The following is a 20,236-nucleotide window of genomic DNA, read 5'->3' as shown; positions in this document are numbered from 1 at the left end:
TTACATGATATATAGACGTTTAAACTCAATCTGTTTTAGATCTAGAAAACTTACTGTAGCAAACGTACAAATTTGCTATGGTTCAATAACAAATATATTACAAATGGTTTGCAAGCTGCTACAATCCCTTCGATAAGACCAATGATAGGAATGAGACCAAATATCTTGAGAGCAAAAGTAACAGATAATTTTCGGGGAGCACTAACAAGCCATGGCTATCCACAGATTTTCCAGCTTTTTCATATTTCCTGCGAGAGGAAATGGTCATTACTTTTGGTTTAACTTTGGCGAATCATATTTACAATAGCTCGCGTTTAGAGTCTTGCCAGTATCTAAACAAATAAAACATTTTGAAAATGTAGTGAACATTTTTTTAATTGCAGGTGATAGTGGCGTTTATATGTAGCACGGGCCTTATGTCCGTTAATTCAGGGTTTAAATCCAGTAGATTACATAGATACAAGAAAATCTGTGGACCAGTTTTCAATTGAAAAATCTCGGTGTATTGCAAATTGTGGAATTTTTTATTTGATTTATATATATACGTACTTATCTATTTAAAAATAAAATACTCACGACAATATTTTGGACATTTATTTTGTAGTTTAATACATAAGTAGGTACTTATGTACCTAATATTATTCGCTGAAACCCATTATTTGTTTGCTAGGTTTTCTCTTCATAATATACAAACTTATGAATATATGTTAGTAATTGGTTGGTAAAACAATTGTGACTGAAAAGCAACTGAACCAAATTTAACAAACTTGTGTTAAAGATCGCAGTCGGAGAATATTAAGTAAAATATCTGCGCGAGGCTATCTTTTGTAATATAAGCTTAACTTGAAAATTGCAACACTTGCTTCTTCTTTTTATGTGTTCACTTGGGAAGCAAATTTACTTTGAATTTAATTTCGTTGAATCAGATGTTACCAACTACTTCAAGTTAATTCCTTATTCGTAGTTATAGGCTACACTTTGCACGGTAACTTGCAGACGTGTTTAGCCGTGCTCTCTCATCCTCGGCTAATCTTATCCATAAATAATTCTATTAATTTCAATCCACAGCTTTAGAATGTAACAAAATGCAATTTATATTTTTTATGAATATTAATATGAAAACCACTACACATCGAAACTTACACACATTGACAATCCCTTAACATTCTAATTTTTTTTCAAAAGACACTCACAGTACAATGACATTGAACTTTTCAACTCACTTCCACTTTCTCTTACGCTAGAACCAAAACCTTATAAAATAAAAAATAAAAAAATAAACTTAAAACCGTTTTGGTCAATTTAACCCATATACCTTTTACAGCATCCAGGAATTCTTAACTCACATCAGCTATAGGAATGATATTGTAAATAATAATTTATAAGACTTCGCTATTATTTATAAGTGTTATCAAAGCCATTTTATAAATCTCTGTATATATTTGTAAGTCACACAAAGGCATGTTTTATGAATATTATGACTTGGCTAGTGCAACTTGAACTTTTTTGTTAGTTCTGGCTTAATAAAATATTTTATTTTATTTTATTTGATTAAAATTGCTAAACTAATGTTTTTTTTTTATTTCATAGAAAACGATTCATTGTTTTCTTCTAATATTGAGCGTCTGCACAATGATGTACACAATATGCCGTACATCACTAAAATATCCTTCTATGGGTGAGGCAGGTGTGTTGTCTTTTTTAAAAAGTAGGCCTACGTAATTTGTGTATCTAATCAATGTGGAATGTAAATGTTGTGTTAGCACAGGTGAACTCCCAAGTACGGTAATAGGCAATGGTGATACTCTGATACGCATTACAATTATCAGCTGATTCTTTCACTCTATCCGGTGAAATTATGTAACGAATCACAGTCTCTCTTCTAATATAAGGCCACTGCGAGACAGTTTGGCAACGCCGCAGTCTCGGCCTACCGAAACAGCTGTTGCGCTAATTCACAATGGAGGAGCGTCTGCTCAAAATTTACACAGTTAATTAATTGTTATAACTGTTATTCGCATGGCAATGCGCCGCGCCGGCCGGTGCGAAGTTGCACTTACCAACGTATTTTCCTTGTATTTAAAGAGGGTATGAATGAATTCAATTTCTTTCCTGTTTGCACAGACCAATTTGAAAAGAAACAAGACGGATTGTGTATCCTAATGTCTTCCAATTTCTGAAATAGGTAGGTTAACGTGATGATCAATAATTATCAACAATAATATAAGGTATTATATCCTACTATACTAATTAGAGGTTCTCCTCTTTATTTTGAGTACTAGAGGGGACCGATCATTGCTCGTGGTGTGTAATTTGTAAAATATGTTATGTGCAATTTTAATGGTATTATAAAATACAGTCTAAAATATATAGTAAAAAGAAATACATAATGAATTTTATCATGCTCACGGATTGGTACTTGGTACTATTTTCATAAATGTAGGGTAGGCCGGTAGGCCTACTATAAAAGTGGGGCTGAGTAGCCTAGATATTTAATTTTGAAATAGTTGTTCTTATGTCACTAAAACTTTTTAATTTTAACGCTGTTGTGACATAAATTCAGTGTCATTGACCTTGCTCGGTTATCTGACTGTGGCGTGTCATATCGATGCTATATTGTCTTCGTAGCATGACTGTCCAAGTCACTCACCACTTACGCATGTGTCGTTGTTATTACTTACTGGTTACTTGGTTACTACAACCCAGCGAGCACTTTGGTCTTTAGTGCTCGCTGCTACAACCACAGAGAATAGACCCGGGATGGTCTATCGTGCTACAACCAACATGACTGATGACTGACAATAGCGGCCAGCGGGCAATAGCAATAGCGTACCATAGATCAAATACTCCCGCCGCAGGAAATCTGCAGACTTAGGCCCCTCGCCCACTATACGATTTCGGTCGTACGACACTGTGTCGGAACGACAACATTTCCGCAGTGAACCATTGGATCTTATGAGAGCTCGCCCACTGTACGATAATCTCACGACTACGATAAACTGTCGTGAAGCAGTCGTCCACTGCCACTGTGATACACGACTGTCGTACGACTGTCTAACTCGCAGTGGCGTGTACGATCAAATGGGCGCTCGCCCACTATACGATTTTTATCGTATGTCGTGCGTTCTGTAGTCTTATATACTGTAGGCCTATACTTTTTGCAATTAACTCATACTTCGTCATTATTATAGTTGTTATATCACTTTGCGTATTTCTTATCGTGAATAAATATTTTTTACAATTCATGCATACTTTTTTATTATAATGTTTGATATATCACTTGGTCTTATTTTTCAACCATTATTTTGCGTAATTTTGATATTCCTATTTATTTTTTACAATTTGTTTATATTTTTCTTTATATTATGTCTAAATATTGCATCACTTATGAGTAAATATACCAAAATAATTATTGAAACAATGCTAGTTTGGCTATTATTTATTATTGTATAATCTTAATTATTAATTATATTGTGTAAAAAAGTTTCACTAAAACCTATAAATATAATTTTTTGTAGATTATATTGATAAAATTAAATCTATTTAAAAACTAATCCAAAACAATTTAACATACATACTTTTTACCAGACTATCCCAAAACCCTATGATAGTTATGGTAAATTTAAAAACTTGTAAAATGCATGGACTAATATAATTTGCAAATTTCTTTAAATACATTAACTTAAAAAATAATTTACACATAAAAATAAATGTTTCTTTAATGCTGTAGGCCTACATTGGCCACTATCGCCACAGCAGCCACATTGCAACAACACGTAACGGAATCATTGTTTTACTATTTGATACAGAACTACTGTTTTAAGATATTGCGCAATACACCCACACCTCACTCTTCCAGGGCTACCGAGTAACTGGCCATTTATCCGACAAAGTGTCGTAAAGTGGGCGAGGACCACACAGATGATAAGAATATCGTACGACACAGTGTCGTACGACCGAAATCGTATAGTGGGCGAGAGGCCTTAGCGAATTTCCATTTACCTGGCTGGATTTCTAATAAAACATTCCCTTAAAATGTTCAGATTTATTTCATATTTAAATAGTCTAACATTAATTTTTATAGTCCAGGATCTGAAGGGAGTTGAGTATGTACGGAAAGCCTGGCCCAATTTTATTTCTGATTGTTGTTATAAGCACTATATCTTTGAGAGTCTCCTTCTTGATGCAATTAGTTTTCCCTTCAAGAGCTTGTTAAGTGTGGCTCAGCATGGTTTTATGCAGGGTAGATCTACAAACACTAATCTTCTTATTTTGCAACATCACATAATCACAGCATATTCATCCAAGGAGCAACTAGATTGTATCTATATTGACTTTAGTAAAGCATTCGACTGCATCAGCCACGACCATCTTTTGGCAAAATTAAAAGGGTATGGCATAGTCGGAAGCCTTTTGCGATGGTTTGAATCATATCTTAAAGACCGCACCTTAGCTGTCAAGTTTACAGGAGCCAAGTCAATTCCTTTCCCTGCGGTTTCTGGAGTCCCCCAGGGTTCTCATCTGGGTCCATTTCTTTTCAATATATTTGTTAACGATGTTGTGGATAGTATCGACTCTCAGTGCTTGCTGTTTGCTGACGATATCAAGGTTTTCAAATGTATAAAATCTCAGGCAGACTGTTCCACCCTTCAACAATGTTTGCACTCAATCGACAATTGGTGCCTGGATAACCACATGGAAATCAATGTTTCAAAGTCTGCAGTGGTATCTTATCACCGTACCGAGCAGCGTATTGACTTCTACTACACGATGAATAATGCCATCCTGCCACGGAAGAGTGCCATACGAGACCTAGGAGTTTTAATGTCATACGATTTAAACCCAGACCTGCACATAAATACAATCTGCAATAAAGCCTCTAAAGCTCTAGGTTTTGTCATTAGATGTGGTAGATACGGACTTGATGTTAATGCTCTGAGAACTCTTTACATGACTCAGGTTAGGCCTGTGCTGGAATATGGCAGCTTGATATGGAATCCACATCAAATCAGCCACATATCAAGAGTAGAAAAAATTCAGAATCGCTTTCTTCGCTCTATTGGCGTCAAGTTGGGCCATGAATTCTATACAGTGCCGATTGAAGATATTCGCATCGATATGGGCCTTCCTCGACTGAGTGACCGTAGACAATCTGCAGACCTGTCTTTCCTCTGGAAGTTGTTGAACGGCGAAGTTGATGCTCCAGAAATACTTCGCCTAATTAATTTCCACGTTCCTCGACACTTCAGGCACATTCAACTCTTCAACAAAGCTTCTTTTTCTACAAACTACGCCTTCCACAGTACAATTCCACGGCTCCACAGAATTGGAAATCAAGCATGCCAACATGTTGACGTGTTCACCTGCAAACTGAGAGCCATAAAAAATATAATAGTTTAAGTTGTTATTGTTATTGTTTTTTGTTGATGAGAAATTGTCCTGAGATCACTGTCCGGAATTTGCTACCTGTTTGTTGTTTGCACATTCAGATAAATTTGTATTGCACTGTTAAAATTTTTCACTTAGTTTACGTCACTGTTATTAATTGTTGTCATTTTTTTTTCTTTTTTTGTCTTGTCTGTCAAATATATTATACTTTTGCTTGTTATTGTTATTATATTGAAATATTTATCAATTGTTATCTAGTTTTGGTAATCGTATTTTTCTCTAAAAATGTTTATGCTTGTTAACTAGGAGTTATAATACGCATGATCCAATTTTTGTTAAAGCATTTTTGGACAATCCTGTTGGTGTCATTTTTTCATGTTAGCAATCTTTTTTTTCAGCAAGATGAATCTGAATCTGACTTATATATATTTATAAATATTTTATTGTATTGCCCTTATGTATTATCGATTGTAAAAATGGTGTTTACCGTATGATAAATAAATAAATAAATAAATAAACAATAAACTATAGTGATAAAGAAAGCTGTCGCCCCCCAGCGCGGTCGACATCCCCTGTGGGAGGGGAGAATATGGCGGGGGGGCGCTGTTTACTAAAACGCTTATAACTTTACTCGAGAACCATTTTAGATAGAACATTGAAATAAATGCCAACTTACTCATAAAAGTATCACATTCTAAAAAGGTTGTTATGTTTAAATCCGCATCTGGGTTAGTTTTTTTTTGTAATAACATAGTGTTATATTATACTGAAACTAATATCTTCAATAAACAGTGGGTTAAAAAAGTCCCAGAACGGGTTGATATTTTTTAAACCAACATAGATACTGTGGTACAATTTTGTATCTAGAAATCTAGATATTTAACATAAAACCTACCTTTTTAACCAACTATCAATTTTCCTCCAGGGGGAAGGCCCACAAGGAGTAAGAGGGAAATCTTTAGCCTATGTCCCACGGAGCGTTGCGCGGCGCTCCACGCGACGGTGAAAATGCGCGGGCTGGAGCGTATGTGCGCGTTTAGGTCCGCGCAAGACCTGTCCCACGGCGCGTGTCGCGCCGCGACACACGCCGTCTACAGGCCGTAGTGGATAGTGTACCTCTGAAACCTCCGTGCTACACTATATTTGTAAAGATCTGTGTGATTTAATGATGAGTGATTCGGAAAGTGACGGTGAATTAGCGTGCGCCGCAGCTTGTTATCTATTGTTGAGTGGTGAATATTTGAAGTTGAAATTGATTTCAAAGAAAAAATAGAGGCGTTGGTGGATGGATGCATACAACAAAAGTTTCGCACCAACAATTGCTGAATAACTGCAAGTTCAACGTGACACCTGTTCACCCGGTGGAAAAACGTCTCGTACTGGCTCAGGGCGTCCACGCTCCAACCCGCGCCTTTGATGTTTACCGACAACTCACGGGAACGGACGCGCAACCCCGCTCCGCGCCACTCTGGCGCGTAGCACCACGCGCTTACCCTGTCCCACGGCGCAAGGTTTGGCACGCCTCGCGCCTTGCGCGCCGCGCAACGCTCCGTGGGACATAGGCTTTTAATGTAAGCACAGGTTGATGGGAAACGGACAGAGGAGCGCAAGTCGTAAAACTGTCAACCCCTTGGCTGAAGAATTCGTCGGGGGTAGGACCAAGGAGCGCAGAGGTGCTCGCGCTCCTTGGTCCTACCCGGGCAAGAAACTAATCCCCTACTTACGAGGGTTGAACAAGACAATGCTTAGGTCGACCCTGTGAGTAAATCCCATTAGTCACGCCTCACTGACTACGCCATTGATTCCAGAATATTTTTACAGTGCAACTTATTACCAAACTAATGTTGTATCAACAAATTACCAGGCCACTTTCGAATTTAAATTGCAATATAAAACCTGATCCTTCAGTTGAATATTGAACCACATTTAGATTTTGTTTATAAAGCAGTTAATAAAAATAAGGTAGGTGACTTTAGTCTTCATGGTGTGGATCTAAAATAAATCAATGGAATTGATTGAAAATTAGTAGGTGTATTCACTTTTAATGACTGCTTTAAACAAACATAATATTTAAAAATAAAGGGGTATTGCATCGTTAGTTTTACCAAAGATTACATGTTTTACCTTCGAAAATGTGTTGAACCCTATTAAAATGTGCAAGTTTGCAATGGGCCCCCTGGTTATTAAAATTAAACACACATTTTTTATAATATATATCCATTTGAATACAATTAACTGCTTTCAACATTTACCCATCATTGATAGAAAACAAACCTGAATTTTACATCTTAGTTTTATAGGTAATTTAAACGGGCAGAAACCATATCTTCTTTATGATACAAATCCTATCTTATCCATTGAAAGTATACTTTTAATATACATTGAAAGTATATTAAATGGCAATGGGATAACCTTAAGGAAAACAATTTTTAGAGGAAGGGGTAGGAGGGGGATGAATCATAGATATATTCTCAGAGTTTTGGCTAGTTCGGTTACGTGACCCCCCCCCCACCCTTTCCATGCGCCCTTGTACGCGCTTTTCATACCAATACCTGTACCATAACAATACAATTATAAATAGATTACAAAAAAGCAAGTAGTCATAAGTCATAAGTCATAAGTCATAAGTTCTTTATTCCAGAATTACAAAATTACATTGCATTGGAATAGTCAAGTTTATAATGAAATGTACAAAAGATAAAATATAAAAAAACTCTACTAACTAAAACAATGTGACCTTCTAGTAATCTAACAAGACAGAAATCACTGACTACATGACAGTGGAAAAATCGCGGACTCTGTAGCAAGCATTTTCAGCCAAAATTTGTTTGATATTTTAACAACCAAAAGTAGTAACTTGATATTTCATAAATAATATCATATTGACTAGCATAAACAAACTATACCCGTGCAGCGCCTATTTTATCCTAATTAACAATATAAGTTACTTTGTAGTTTTTCAGACACGACGGCAAGAGTCGAATTTGACTATGTTTATTGTATTTGTGTCAAAATGGTGTTTTTATGAGGAAAATTGTGTACTATTTGGACACATATATATCTTTTTACAAAAATACAAAATGGACCATTCTCAATTCAATTCATATTTCTTAGGAGGTAAACTTTACTTTTGTTATGCCAACAGTGATAAAATCAAATCACAAAAGGGAAAATTTTAAATATTTACACAGCCAACACTTTATATGGTAGCATATATCATATTCCATATAATTTTAAGGGTATTCCAACTCGAATCAACCCCCTAATTTAAACTCAATTTGTATTACTTTCTTTTAGTTTTCGAATCATCATTGGTGTTTTTCACCATGTACAACACGTTTGTTGAATTGCTAAACATTGTCCGCCACAATGTCTAAATAGGAACATGTCACAACGTCAAACAACTTAATTCATTGTTACTAATGTTTGTAGGGCCTAAAAATGTCTAAACTTTAGGCCTACGGTTCGATGTTTTTTTCAAAAATAACTTTTTTCTGGCTGGATATATAAGTTTGATAATTTTACCCCGAAATCATCTGTTCGCATTATTTAGATTAAACAGTGATTGCTACTTTGCCGAAAAAAATCGCAATAGCCAATATTACATTGTTGAGGCTGATTAATAGTGCACTCTGATTCGGATTTCTTGGCCACAATGAATTATTTTTACCCTTGAGTCTGTGACATGAGCTAGTTAATGTACCAATTAATTGTACTGTTACCATTAACAGACAATAGCACTTTCTTTAGGAACCTCCACTGGTAACGAATTTGTAAAGTCCATCGCCACTGATTGTAAGTTACTTATAACGTAAAGATGTAAGTGAAAGTTTGCTTGAAGAACATTTCACTAATTCGATCAGAATTTGTTTTCATACGACGTATTATTTCGTCACATTATTGGTACCTAGTGACGTTTGCCAAAGACGGTACAAGCTTTGAAGAAAACTTGTCCAATATCATTTCAAAACGTGCAGAGGTAGAAAACATGTGAAAAAATCTAAACGAACTATCTCTTTTCGATTGCACCAGAAGTTATGCATTTTACTCGTCCAACATATTTTTATTTGTAAGGTTTTGAGATAGATCTTTAACCGGAGCGTAAACAGAGAAAGTGTAATTCCTAATTATCCTTACAGTGCATGAAGCTTTGAAGATAAATAATATATCAAATCACCCAAAGTAAATAGGTACACAATCTTTTCGTCATTTATATCAATACTTGGGTCCTAAACTTTACAACCAACTTCCGCTTCAAATTGAAAATACAAGAAATTTAAAATATTTTTGTTAAAGAACAGCTGGCAGATACAATATTTGTTATTTGATTCTAGAATCATCAGTGTATTTTTTATTATAAATCAATTTACTTTGCAACTAGTAACAGTACTTGAATAAAGACCAGTTTTAATGTTTCAACAAATATTATAATTGTAGGCCTATACAGTGTTCTGTAATATAGGAAATAAATTAATTGATTTAATATTTTTTAATTTGTTAAAACTAATCAACACGTTTAGTATTATGATTGTCTTGTATAAAAATATTTCATACGCCTAAGTCTAAAGCGACGACTAACTAAGTGAAATAAATTAAAACCACTTTTGTGATTTCGGAAAAATAGTCTAATCATTAGTAGTACCCTAGTTTTATGTGTGTTAAAGAATTTCTATTTTGCGATTGCCACATAAAATAAAAGCAAAATTTAAGTTGAAATTGAAGGTCAATTACTCGGGTGAACTGACCCGAGTGACCCGACACCCCAAAAACTGGAATGGGCTGTCGTGAAAGGGAAATCTAAGAAATTGCAAATGAAATCCATTCGGAGTAACGTAGGGGATTAACGGGACCTCCATGTACGCTGTTCACTCATAATTCCTTTACATTTCCAAGTATTGACTGTTTATGTTTTGGACCAAACAATAGGTCGAATAGTTTGTACCAGATGCCTACGACTACAATTTACAACAGGTAGTACGTTCACCTTTCCTAGTAATAAATTCATAGTTTGTTCCTCAATTAACAATGAGACATATTGTGTTATTGTTCTAATACAAGTGAGAAAAAATCACCAATTTGTACTGTCGAAACGACAATTTAAATATCAACCCATGAGTGATCAATACACAGTCTAAAGCCGCGTTTACGCGAGGCAAGTAGAGCAGGCAGGTTACTTACCTCTAATGTATTTCAACCTACAGCACAGAAAAAACTACGATAATTTAAGATTTATAATTCTCTTATTTGATTCTAGTCTCAAAAGTATTATTATAATTATTTTCTTCATAAATTATTCAATTATATCTTTCATTAATAATTTACTTCGTAACTGGTAACACTACTTGAATTAAAACCAGTCTTAATTTGTATTATAGTTTACTCTTTTTTATCCGTCCAGAGTACGTGCTGGTTATTGTTATTTGAATTTATCATTAAAATATATGTAGTAATTATGAGTCTATAACATCTACCTAAAGTATTCTTAAACCATTACTTTGGAAATAGCCTAGTAAATTCTGATTATTTGTGCTTGACTAATAAGTTAGGAATAAATAATTATAGGAACTTAAGGGTAAAGGTTTTCATTAGATAACATTTTATGTCGGCAATATTACGGTTAAAAACTAATCGAAACAAAACAATCGATTTACTTTCAGATATTTCCAATAATATACTACTACGACAATATACTTTCAGAAAAACCTAAGTTATTCTTATACAAAAAGTATTTTTAAATTTAAACAAAGCCTATGTAAAAATACACTACTTTTTGAAGTAAATTTAGCCCAGGCACATTGTCATTTGGCAAAAATATCACTTTCAGCAATAAGCTCCTCACCCATCTAAGCCGGAAATGCACAACATAATATGTTGTTCTTAAGAATAAGTTTCAAGAATGGTATGCATTGCTCCTAAATAGTACGAACGTCCGGTACTAGAATTGAGTCATTCAATATCATAACTCAACCACGAGAGAAAATTCCACGTGTTTCCGTAGGACGAAGGGTGAATCACCGGTAGAGAGAGGATCAAGACAAATTACGTAGAACCATGCATGTTTAAGCAATAGTCGTCATGCCTTCAAAGCTATTTTAAAATTATACAAACTATACCTGCAAAACAAAATACTGTACATCATTTGATAATAATTCTCAGAGAGCAAGTTTAACCGTCTCACATAATCTAATATGATTTTAATCATAATAAAATAATGCATATTTAGTTCCGCACTACTTAGTACTAAACATTTAATTTGTATTAAACTGCACTTAAAATATGCAGTATGTCTGTATTTAAAATGGGCTGATTAACGTCGGACAAAAACAAATTGTTTTTAAGATAACTACTTCGAATACTTAATACAGTATCTTAATGTTAATGTTTCAAAATTACTCATTACACTTTAATTTTTAAGTGGTGTATTCAGTGAGGCGTGACTAATGGATTTACTCGCAGGGTCGACCAGCCATTGTCTCTTTTAATCCGTATAAGTAGGGGATTAGTTCTTTGCTCGCGTAGGACCGAGGAGCGCAAGGTACCTCTGCGCTCCTCGGTCCTACCCCTACGGTTTTTATTTATGACCTCCCATTAGAGGAGGTATTGTGCGCTCCTTGGTCCGCGAATCCAGGTTGATATGCCCCTGACGCCCCCGCCATATTCCCCCTCCCCCAGGGGATGTCGACCACGTTGGGGGGGGGGTGACAACATGCGTTTTCATTATCACTATAGTGCCTATAACAACAATCGGAAATAAAATTGCATCAGGCTTTCCATGAATACTCAACCCCCTTCAGATCCTGGACTATTTAGTGAGTACAACCACAGAAAACATATTACTATAACAAGGTGCGTCCACACTTGACGAACAATGTTCACTAGATGGCTGGGGACCTCAAAACAAAAAAGTAAATCGATTCCATGAGACTTACGGTAATAGCTTATTCCTTATATGGGAACATACTAACATCCTCCCTCAGTAAATTTCTCATCCTTGTGGATCAGCTGATTACAATTTTACTGTCGCATTGTTGTTTATTGTTGTAGTACACTGTAGAGGTTGTGTTTTGTTTACAATTTTGTTCTTGTTATTTTCAGTTACCCTATATAAAACCTCGTTTCACAAAATAAAACGATGTAAATAATAAACAATAACTCGTCCCCTAGTTGTATAACCAAACAGTAAGCCACAAATCATGAAATTGACCCTAAAATAATAGAAACACTATTTAATTTACATCAACCGTTTAAAGTGATAAGGGAGGAGTTGCACCAGGCAAGAAGATGGTAGTGCCATCCGCAAATCAGAGGGCCATACCGTTGAGTTCGAGGTCATTTATGGCGACAAGGAACATTACAGGCCCCATAATCGAGCCTTGGGGAATACTGCATGGGCTATACATTCATGGCCTGAGATTTTGCACCACTTAGGCCTAAAGAAAAAACTTGATTTTCTACTTCCAATATAGGATTTCAAGTGTGCACGGCAACACCACCTACACCATAACGTTCAAGCTTGTCTAATAGGATTTTGTGGGAGAATCAGTCAAATGCCTTGCTCAGATCGCAGAGTGTTGAGTGTCAAAAGACAATGTATCTGAAGATTCAAAAGCATTATGCACTCTGCTTAGAAGTTCGGCCACCGCAGTCACTGTAGATTTATTACGCCTGAATCCATGTTGGAGATCCGAGAATAGGTTGTTTGTTTCAATAAAAGTTACAAGTTGATTTTTAATGATGGTTTCTTAAGTTTTCTTAGTTTTGATATAAGTATAGTCAAACTTACAGGTATTAAGAATAAAGTATAGACTTCACCTATACTTTAACCTATTTAGCTGAGATAAACTGTTGACAATGCGTACTAAGTTATGTAGGCCTATGGCATGAAAATATGGTTATGGGAGAAATAGTAGCTTTACCATGATAAACTAACCTAACCGCTCAACCTGACCGCTAGCAGTCTATATAGCAGAGCAGGTGAAGATGTTCCAGGCGTGCTTTCTCCATTGCTACTAAATTCTTGTATTGCCAATCTTTAATTTCATCATATTTTGTTGCCAGGTGTATGAACCGGCAGTGTATTGCAGATCATGTGCCTGCTGAAATGTGAAGACGTTTCAGACGTACTTGCCCACTGGCAGTTCTAGGAGCTTGTCAAATGGGGGCTAACAGGGGTACTCACACCGAGAGGGAGGTCCAGGGGTCCTCCACAGACAAATTGTTTATATACTGTCAGAAAACCTCCGTAACATTTTTATGACAAAAAGTATAGCTAAATTTATATGCGGTAGGCCTATTTAGGTTCCAATAAGGAGGCTTTAAAGAGCCCTTATACCCCCTCCTGGAAATGCCACTGCTTGCCCCAGTGCTATGAAATTTCTCGTATTGCCTATGTTATCATCATATTTTGTTCCCAGGTGTATGAGCCGGCAGTCTGTATGGCAGAGCATGCGCCATGGTGAAGACGTTTCAGGCGTACTTGCCCCATTGCCACAGAACTTACTCTTGTATTCACTGTCGAGCTCATCTCGCAAACCACGACGAGCTCATCTCGAAAGTAAGTTGTATCAATTTTACCTTCTAAAAATTCAGAATAAGTTCAACAAACATTATCAACTAGAGTATAACCGTAAGCCAACAGCAAAAGTTCCTTATTCACTATACACGCCATCCATTAAAACTTAATCAGTGTTTTAGATATGATGATATATAACCAAAACAGATATGAATATACAATGGTAATTTTTCAAGTAAGGGCCGTTTTTTGAAGTGGGTCACGCATTTACTGGCATCATTGGTAAACAGAATGGTGCCATTTGCAGTTCTGTAGCTGATGTGTATGCTTCGCTGTGTGGTTTGAAAATTTTGAAAATTATTTAATCTCTAACTGCATGCAAGATTTGATCAGTGATACCTTTTTTGACCACAATAAACAATTCTGTGGCCGACATTTATCACCATACTAGCTGTACCCGCGGGCTTTGCCCCGTTTAACTTCATAAGTGAGCTCATTCGCATGCCTCAATCACGTCCTGGTTGAAGTTCGTTCGCTACGCTCACTCATTTTTAGGTTGGAGCTTGTTTGCTGCGCTCACTGGCCTTCAGGTTAGCTCGTTCGCTATGCTAACTCACCTCCAAGTTAAAGTTCGTTCGCTACGCTTACTCACCTTTTGGTTGGAAATTAGCTGTTGTCATAAATGTAAAAGAAATAAACATGCTGCACCCTGTTGGTAATCCTTAACTTTAATGCTATTGAACATCATAGAACAGAACCAACTTGTTTAATTGAAACAGCTGCTAAGATTCATTAATTCCATTTAAATATGAGTACTCATAAGGTTATAATGGGAAACTCCAGAGCCACTGGGGCGGAGCCCGAGAGTCCGATCAGAATAAAAACAGCTTAGTTTTCCTATTTAATGCCTAAAGAATCAGTGTACCAAATTTCAGCCTCCTAGGTAAATGGGAAGTAAGAGAATTAGTGATGAGTGAGTGAGTCAGTGAGGGCTTTGCCTTTTATATATATAGACTAGCTGTACCCTCGGGCTTTGCCCCGTTTAACTTCATAAGTATTCGCATGGCTCAATCACGTCCTGGTTGAAGTTCGTTCGCTACGTTCACTCACCTTTAGGTTGGAGCTCGTTCGCTGCGCTCACTTGCCTTCAGGTTAGCTCGTTCGCTACGCTATCTCGCCTCCAGGTTGAAGTTCGTTCGCTACGCTCACTCACCTTTTGGTTGCAAATTAGCTGTTGTCATAAATATAAAAAAAAATGATAGTGCTGCACCCTGTTGGTAATCCTTGTAACTTGAATGCTATTGAACATCATAGAATAGAACTAACTTGTTTAATTGAAACAGCTGTTAAGATTCATTAATTCCTTTTAAATATGAAAAATCATAAGGTTAACATGGGAAACTCCAGAGCCACTGGGGCGGAGCCCAAGAGTCCGATCAGAATAAAAACTACTTAGTTTTCCTATTTAATGCCTAAAGAATCAGTGTACCAAATTTCAGCCTCCTAGGTAAATGGGAAGTGGGAGAATTAGTGATGAGTGAGTCAGTGAGTCAGTGAGGGCTTTGCCTTTTATATATTTAGATGACTGAAGGTTATGACCCTAATGACAGAAGTGAGAGTAAAGTTCAAAAATGGGTTAGGACTTGTACCTAAACATCACCATGAAAACCTTTATCCCTAGTCGTCTTTTGTGAGAAGTCTACCATTCCCCAAAAACATAATTCTTTCCAAAATGTACATTTTCATTGCAATTTTAAAAATCCCTCGTAACCCATTTCTGCTCTTAACCTTCAATTATTAAAAATCAATCATTACATTAGGGATATAAACTTACTTAAAAAACAACCCTCGTAATTTCTTGTGATCAGAAGTTTTGTGACACAAAACAATATTTTTATTTAATCAATCCATGTTTTATATTTTACCTAAAAATTTAAAAGAATCATTCTATAATAATATAAAATGTAATTTTAGCTGTCATTTATGCTATAAATTGGTGTAAAATACCTGCATTTATGCGATCTTGTGTTGTAGCTGAGTTGCTACCGGTTTCAACTCACATTGGAGTCATCTTCAGGCGGTTATAAGATGTCTTCTCGCTTCATTCGAAGGTCGTCAAATGGATAATAAATAAACAAAACACAAACACGTACACGGACATAAAAACGAACATTTAAAGCTGTAAAAATACTGAAAACGGTAGGCCTCCGGGACACGACACGACGTGATCGGGCGAAAGTTATGTCTAGACATAACTTTCGCCCGATCACGTCGTGTCGTGTCCCGGAGGCCTACCGTTTTCAGTATTTTTACAGCTTTAAATGTTCGTTTTTATGTCCGTGTACGTGTTTGTGTTTTGTTTATTTATTATCCATTTGACGACCTTCGAATGAAGCGAGAAGACATCTTATAACCGCCTGAAGATGACTCCAATGTGAGTTGAAACCGGTAGCAACTCAGCTACAACACAAGATCGCATAAATGCAGGTATTTTACACCAATTTATAGTATTTAAATGTGATCAGGAGGCTAAAATTCAATATAATGATGTCATTTATGATTTTAGCGAATTTCCCATATAGGGAATAAGCTATTACCGTAGTACTCATGGTAAGACCTGGACGCGGGACCGATTTTTTTTTTCGTTTTGAGGTCCCTAGAGGCCAAAATCACCATTCGTTCAAATTCATATATATATATATATATATTTATATATTTATATACATACCTATATATATATATATATGTGTCCTTTAGCACGATAACTCAAGCAAAAATGATCCGATTTTGATGAAATTTGGTACAAATGTTTAAACCTACGTTTATTCGAACGAGTTCGCGATCCAGCATGATCGGATCATGGGAACGGGGGTTTATGGGGGGTTTTATGGGGGAAAAATAGGTTTTTCCCATTTTTGACCCAAAAAACATAAAATTTTGCAATTTCTTTCTAAACCATTTTGTAGAGCTTAAAAAAACAAATAATTTAGTATATTGAAGCGCTATTATGCGCCTAATGGTTACGGAGAAAATTCAAAAAAATTGTAAATTTAAAATTCCCATGTTATTCGTATGGAGAATAAATAAACTGTTGTAGTTTGCTTGTTTATGAACATATTTTGATCAAATTTGGAAAATGTTTTTATTTCTTACTAACTATTAACATTAAAAAAAAAACAGTTTTACCCTCCCTGATGCAGCAAACCTAAGTACTTGTTAAACTAATTCTATTTAAATCGGGAATAAATGTTATATTTTTAAGTAGACATTTCAGTGTACATCCAATCAGTCAAATGGAAAATCTTTAAGTCTGCAGGTTTGCTGCGGCGGGGGTATTAATTTAATTTAGCTGACACATATGCATTTCACAATACTGAACCTAAATTATTGACCTTAACTTCAACAACTTAACTTGTATGATAGAGATCCAGTCTAGAAAACAATGCACCATATCAAAACAACTCACTGGGAACTTTTATCACCATGCGAAAGACAAACACTTGGCTAAAAAACAAGCACTCTGATAATAGGACAATCATTTTATTAAGTAGATATTAGATAATAAGTAAACTGCATAATAGTTTGGTAAATAAACCACTAGATTGAAGAAGTGGTGTTGGCATTAAATATTTATCTTTTGTTGAATTAATTAACATGTGTACATGTTGCTCAAACTCAAGCAATTGCAAAGTATTACAGAAGTTATTTCAAAGCGAAGAACAGTCATATTTACAATGAGTTTAAAAGAGTCAACTCAAAGATTACCGGTGTGTAACTCATGGAAATATTCTAGGTGGCGCTGATTCGGGTGTTCGCTTAACTCTGAAAAATTCCTAGAACCGGCCCTGACTACCTCAGTAAAAAAATTCCTGGAATGAATTTCTGTAGACATTTAGCGTGATCGCCCGTGGGAAATTCGCCTAGCAGTAATTGTACAACTCCCTGGGAGGGCATTTCGGTAGTGGAGGTATAGCCGACGAGCCATAGTCTAACATTAGAAAGCGCTTTTCGTGTACCTGCAAGTCTACATTGTTGGTTTCTATTATTCGTTTACCTGCATTGAAAAATGGCATTTCACGAACAACGTGCGGTATGAGTGCCACAAACGGTTTCGTGAAGGCTGTGAAAGCATTGACAATGACCCTCCTAGTGGACGTCCTTCAACAGCAGTCAATGACGTAAACATTGAGCGAGTGTACGATAAGTTGTGCGTGGAAATCGGAATTAACAATCAATTAAATTTTAGGCCTACTCGCTAGACTACGGCTCATCAGCTATACCCCTACTGAAAAAATGCCCTCCACAGGAGTCGTTCCAACTACTGCAAGGCGGGAAATTCATTCTGGGAATTTTTTTACTGCTATATATGTATGCATCTCGCAATCCAGAGGAAGAATTTTGTCTAAATTTTAGAATTAGGGACTTATAGCCCTAAAAACGTGATTGGTGACAGCCACTAGTAAAAATAAAAAAAAAATTAACATTGGCCTTATGGGTTGCTAAGTAACTATGTTGGTTGGACAAAATAACAAGGAAAAAGTAAACAAAAGACTTGTCTCGTGTGTTTATATGAAGCCATCCACAGTATACTAGCGAATCACAAAATCCAGTCAGAGGAAAAAACATCATTTAACTAAGGAGTATTATTGTAGTTGAATGTTGTACTATGTTAAGACAGTAAATACCTTATTAATTATCACTGTATTGATCTCGGGAACAACTCATTACAGAGTTGGTTATTATTTCAGCGATCAAATGTCTATATTTGTAATAAAAATTTGTTTCTGTAAATTATAAAACGTCTGTTTGTTTTAACGACTAAACTCAATTGGAATTGACGTCAACCGAACCCCCGTACTTAGTTTAAAATCAGATAAAATTATTCCCAGTGTGTAGGCCCTATCATTTTACACTGTTATATTGTAAAAGGAACTGTCATCTGTCATCGACTAAGCGAAATGCCATTTGTCACAATCTTCTACTGATGAAAAGCACAAAAGATTCCAATGAGTGATGTGGTTGCTGTAGCCTAGAAGTGACAGGCCTTTGTTGGCTGTCGGAAGATACAACATAACCATTGAAAACAATATGTTTATTTTGAAAAAATATTTAATATGGTAAGAATAAAGGTAATCATAGGCTACCGGTACTTTGGTATTATATCGACCTCACCTAATAATTTATACCTAACCTAAGGGTGGACTATGTTTTAGGTTGGGTTAGGAAGATTATGTTATCTAAACTAATTAAAATCTTATATGGAAGTCGATTTATCGGTGTGGTCAGTATAATACCAAAGTACCAGGCTACTCAGCAGTACTACCCCTTAAACCTTTTTTTTTAATTTTATTGTGAAGTTATCAGCCGAGTACTATAATACAGTATATACTTGATGATGAACTTTTTGTCTGTATAAAGAAATACTGATTGTTTTATAAACTACAGTATAAAAGAAGTGGGATTAATCTCATAACATCCAATTTACAAGTAGGGTGAGTGCAAGCACCAGTGAATGACCGTTTTGTTAAAAAATTGCATATTATGCGTTCCGTTTTGCCTAGTCTTCACAAAAGGTCTTATAAGTTACTTTGGAGCCTGATTGTAAAATACACCCAGTCACTGGTTCAAAAAGAAAGTGTCAATCACTTTTTTCTAACGTACCATAAACAAAATTAAGTGTTCCAACTAGTTTATCTTCAATCTTTCGACTATTTAGGGTCTTACACAAACATGGTTATTATGGTTGTAATTTGTCATGGTTCTTTGATTATTGATTGAAAGTGCAATATATTGCAATTTACAGTAGGCCTATAAATAATGTTAAAGCACAATTCTGTACTCGTTTTAGGATCATTTCAAATATCAAACCTAAATATCATCCAACGATTTCAGTCAAAAGTTTTCAGATTCATCCTGCAAGCCCCTTGGTATGTAAATAATAATATACTTCAAAAGGACAGTGGAATTCCGACAGTTGAAGAGGAAATAAAAAAATTTAGTGTAAAATATCTTAAAAAGCTTGAAAATCACCCTAACCACCTGGCTCTAAAACCTCTTGGACAATAGTACCGCTACATACAGACTGAAAAGAACTCATGTTTTAGACCTCAGCTCACGTTTTGTTTGGATAATTTAATTTTCTTTTTGCTATTTTTTTCATTTGAAATATTTTTAAGTTAGATCTGGCAATGGATAGAGATTAACTAAAAGTTGCATTAATAATTGTTATTGTATTTGCTAAATGTTCAAAAAACTGAACAGATTGTAAATAAAATTGTGATAAAAAAATTAGGATCAAAATCCTAACCAACAATTATTTCAGACCCTGGTTATTTA

At 35.6% G+C, this 20,236-nt stretch overlaps 1 protein-coding gene across 4 annotated transcripts in view; it reads left to right on the top strand.

The window, feature by feature from the left end:
* Window positions 1-20,236, top strand: part of LOC128987366 (protein yippee-like 2) — a 119,919-nt gene that overhangs the window by 78,601 nt on the left and 21,082 nt on the right. For all 4 annotated transcript variants that reach the window (XM_054408180.1, XM_054408179.1, XM_054408181.1 and 1 more), the window contains one exon: window positions 13,803-13,942. In XM_054408180.1, coding sequence (XP_054264155.1) covers window positions 13,841-13,942 — 102 coding nt within the window. In that variant the 5' untranslated portion in view covers window positions 13,803-13,840. The remainder of the gene's footprint in view (window positions 1-13,802; window positions 13,943-20,236) is intronic.

This window comes from Macrosteles quadrilineatus, unplaced genomic scaffold, assembly GCF_028750875.1.
Source record: "Macrosteles quadrilineatus isolate MER2022 unplaced genomic scaffold, UCM_ALF_1.0 Scaffold_2__2_contigs__length_208266976, whole genome shotgun sequence".
Classification (NCBI taxonomy): Eukaryota; Metazoa; Arthropoda; class Insecta; order Hemiptera; family Cicadellidae; genus Macrosteles; species Macrosteles quadrilineatus.
Note: the sequence above shows the minus strand (reverse complement) of the source record. Positions and strands in the feature narration are given on the sequence as shown.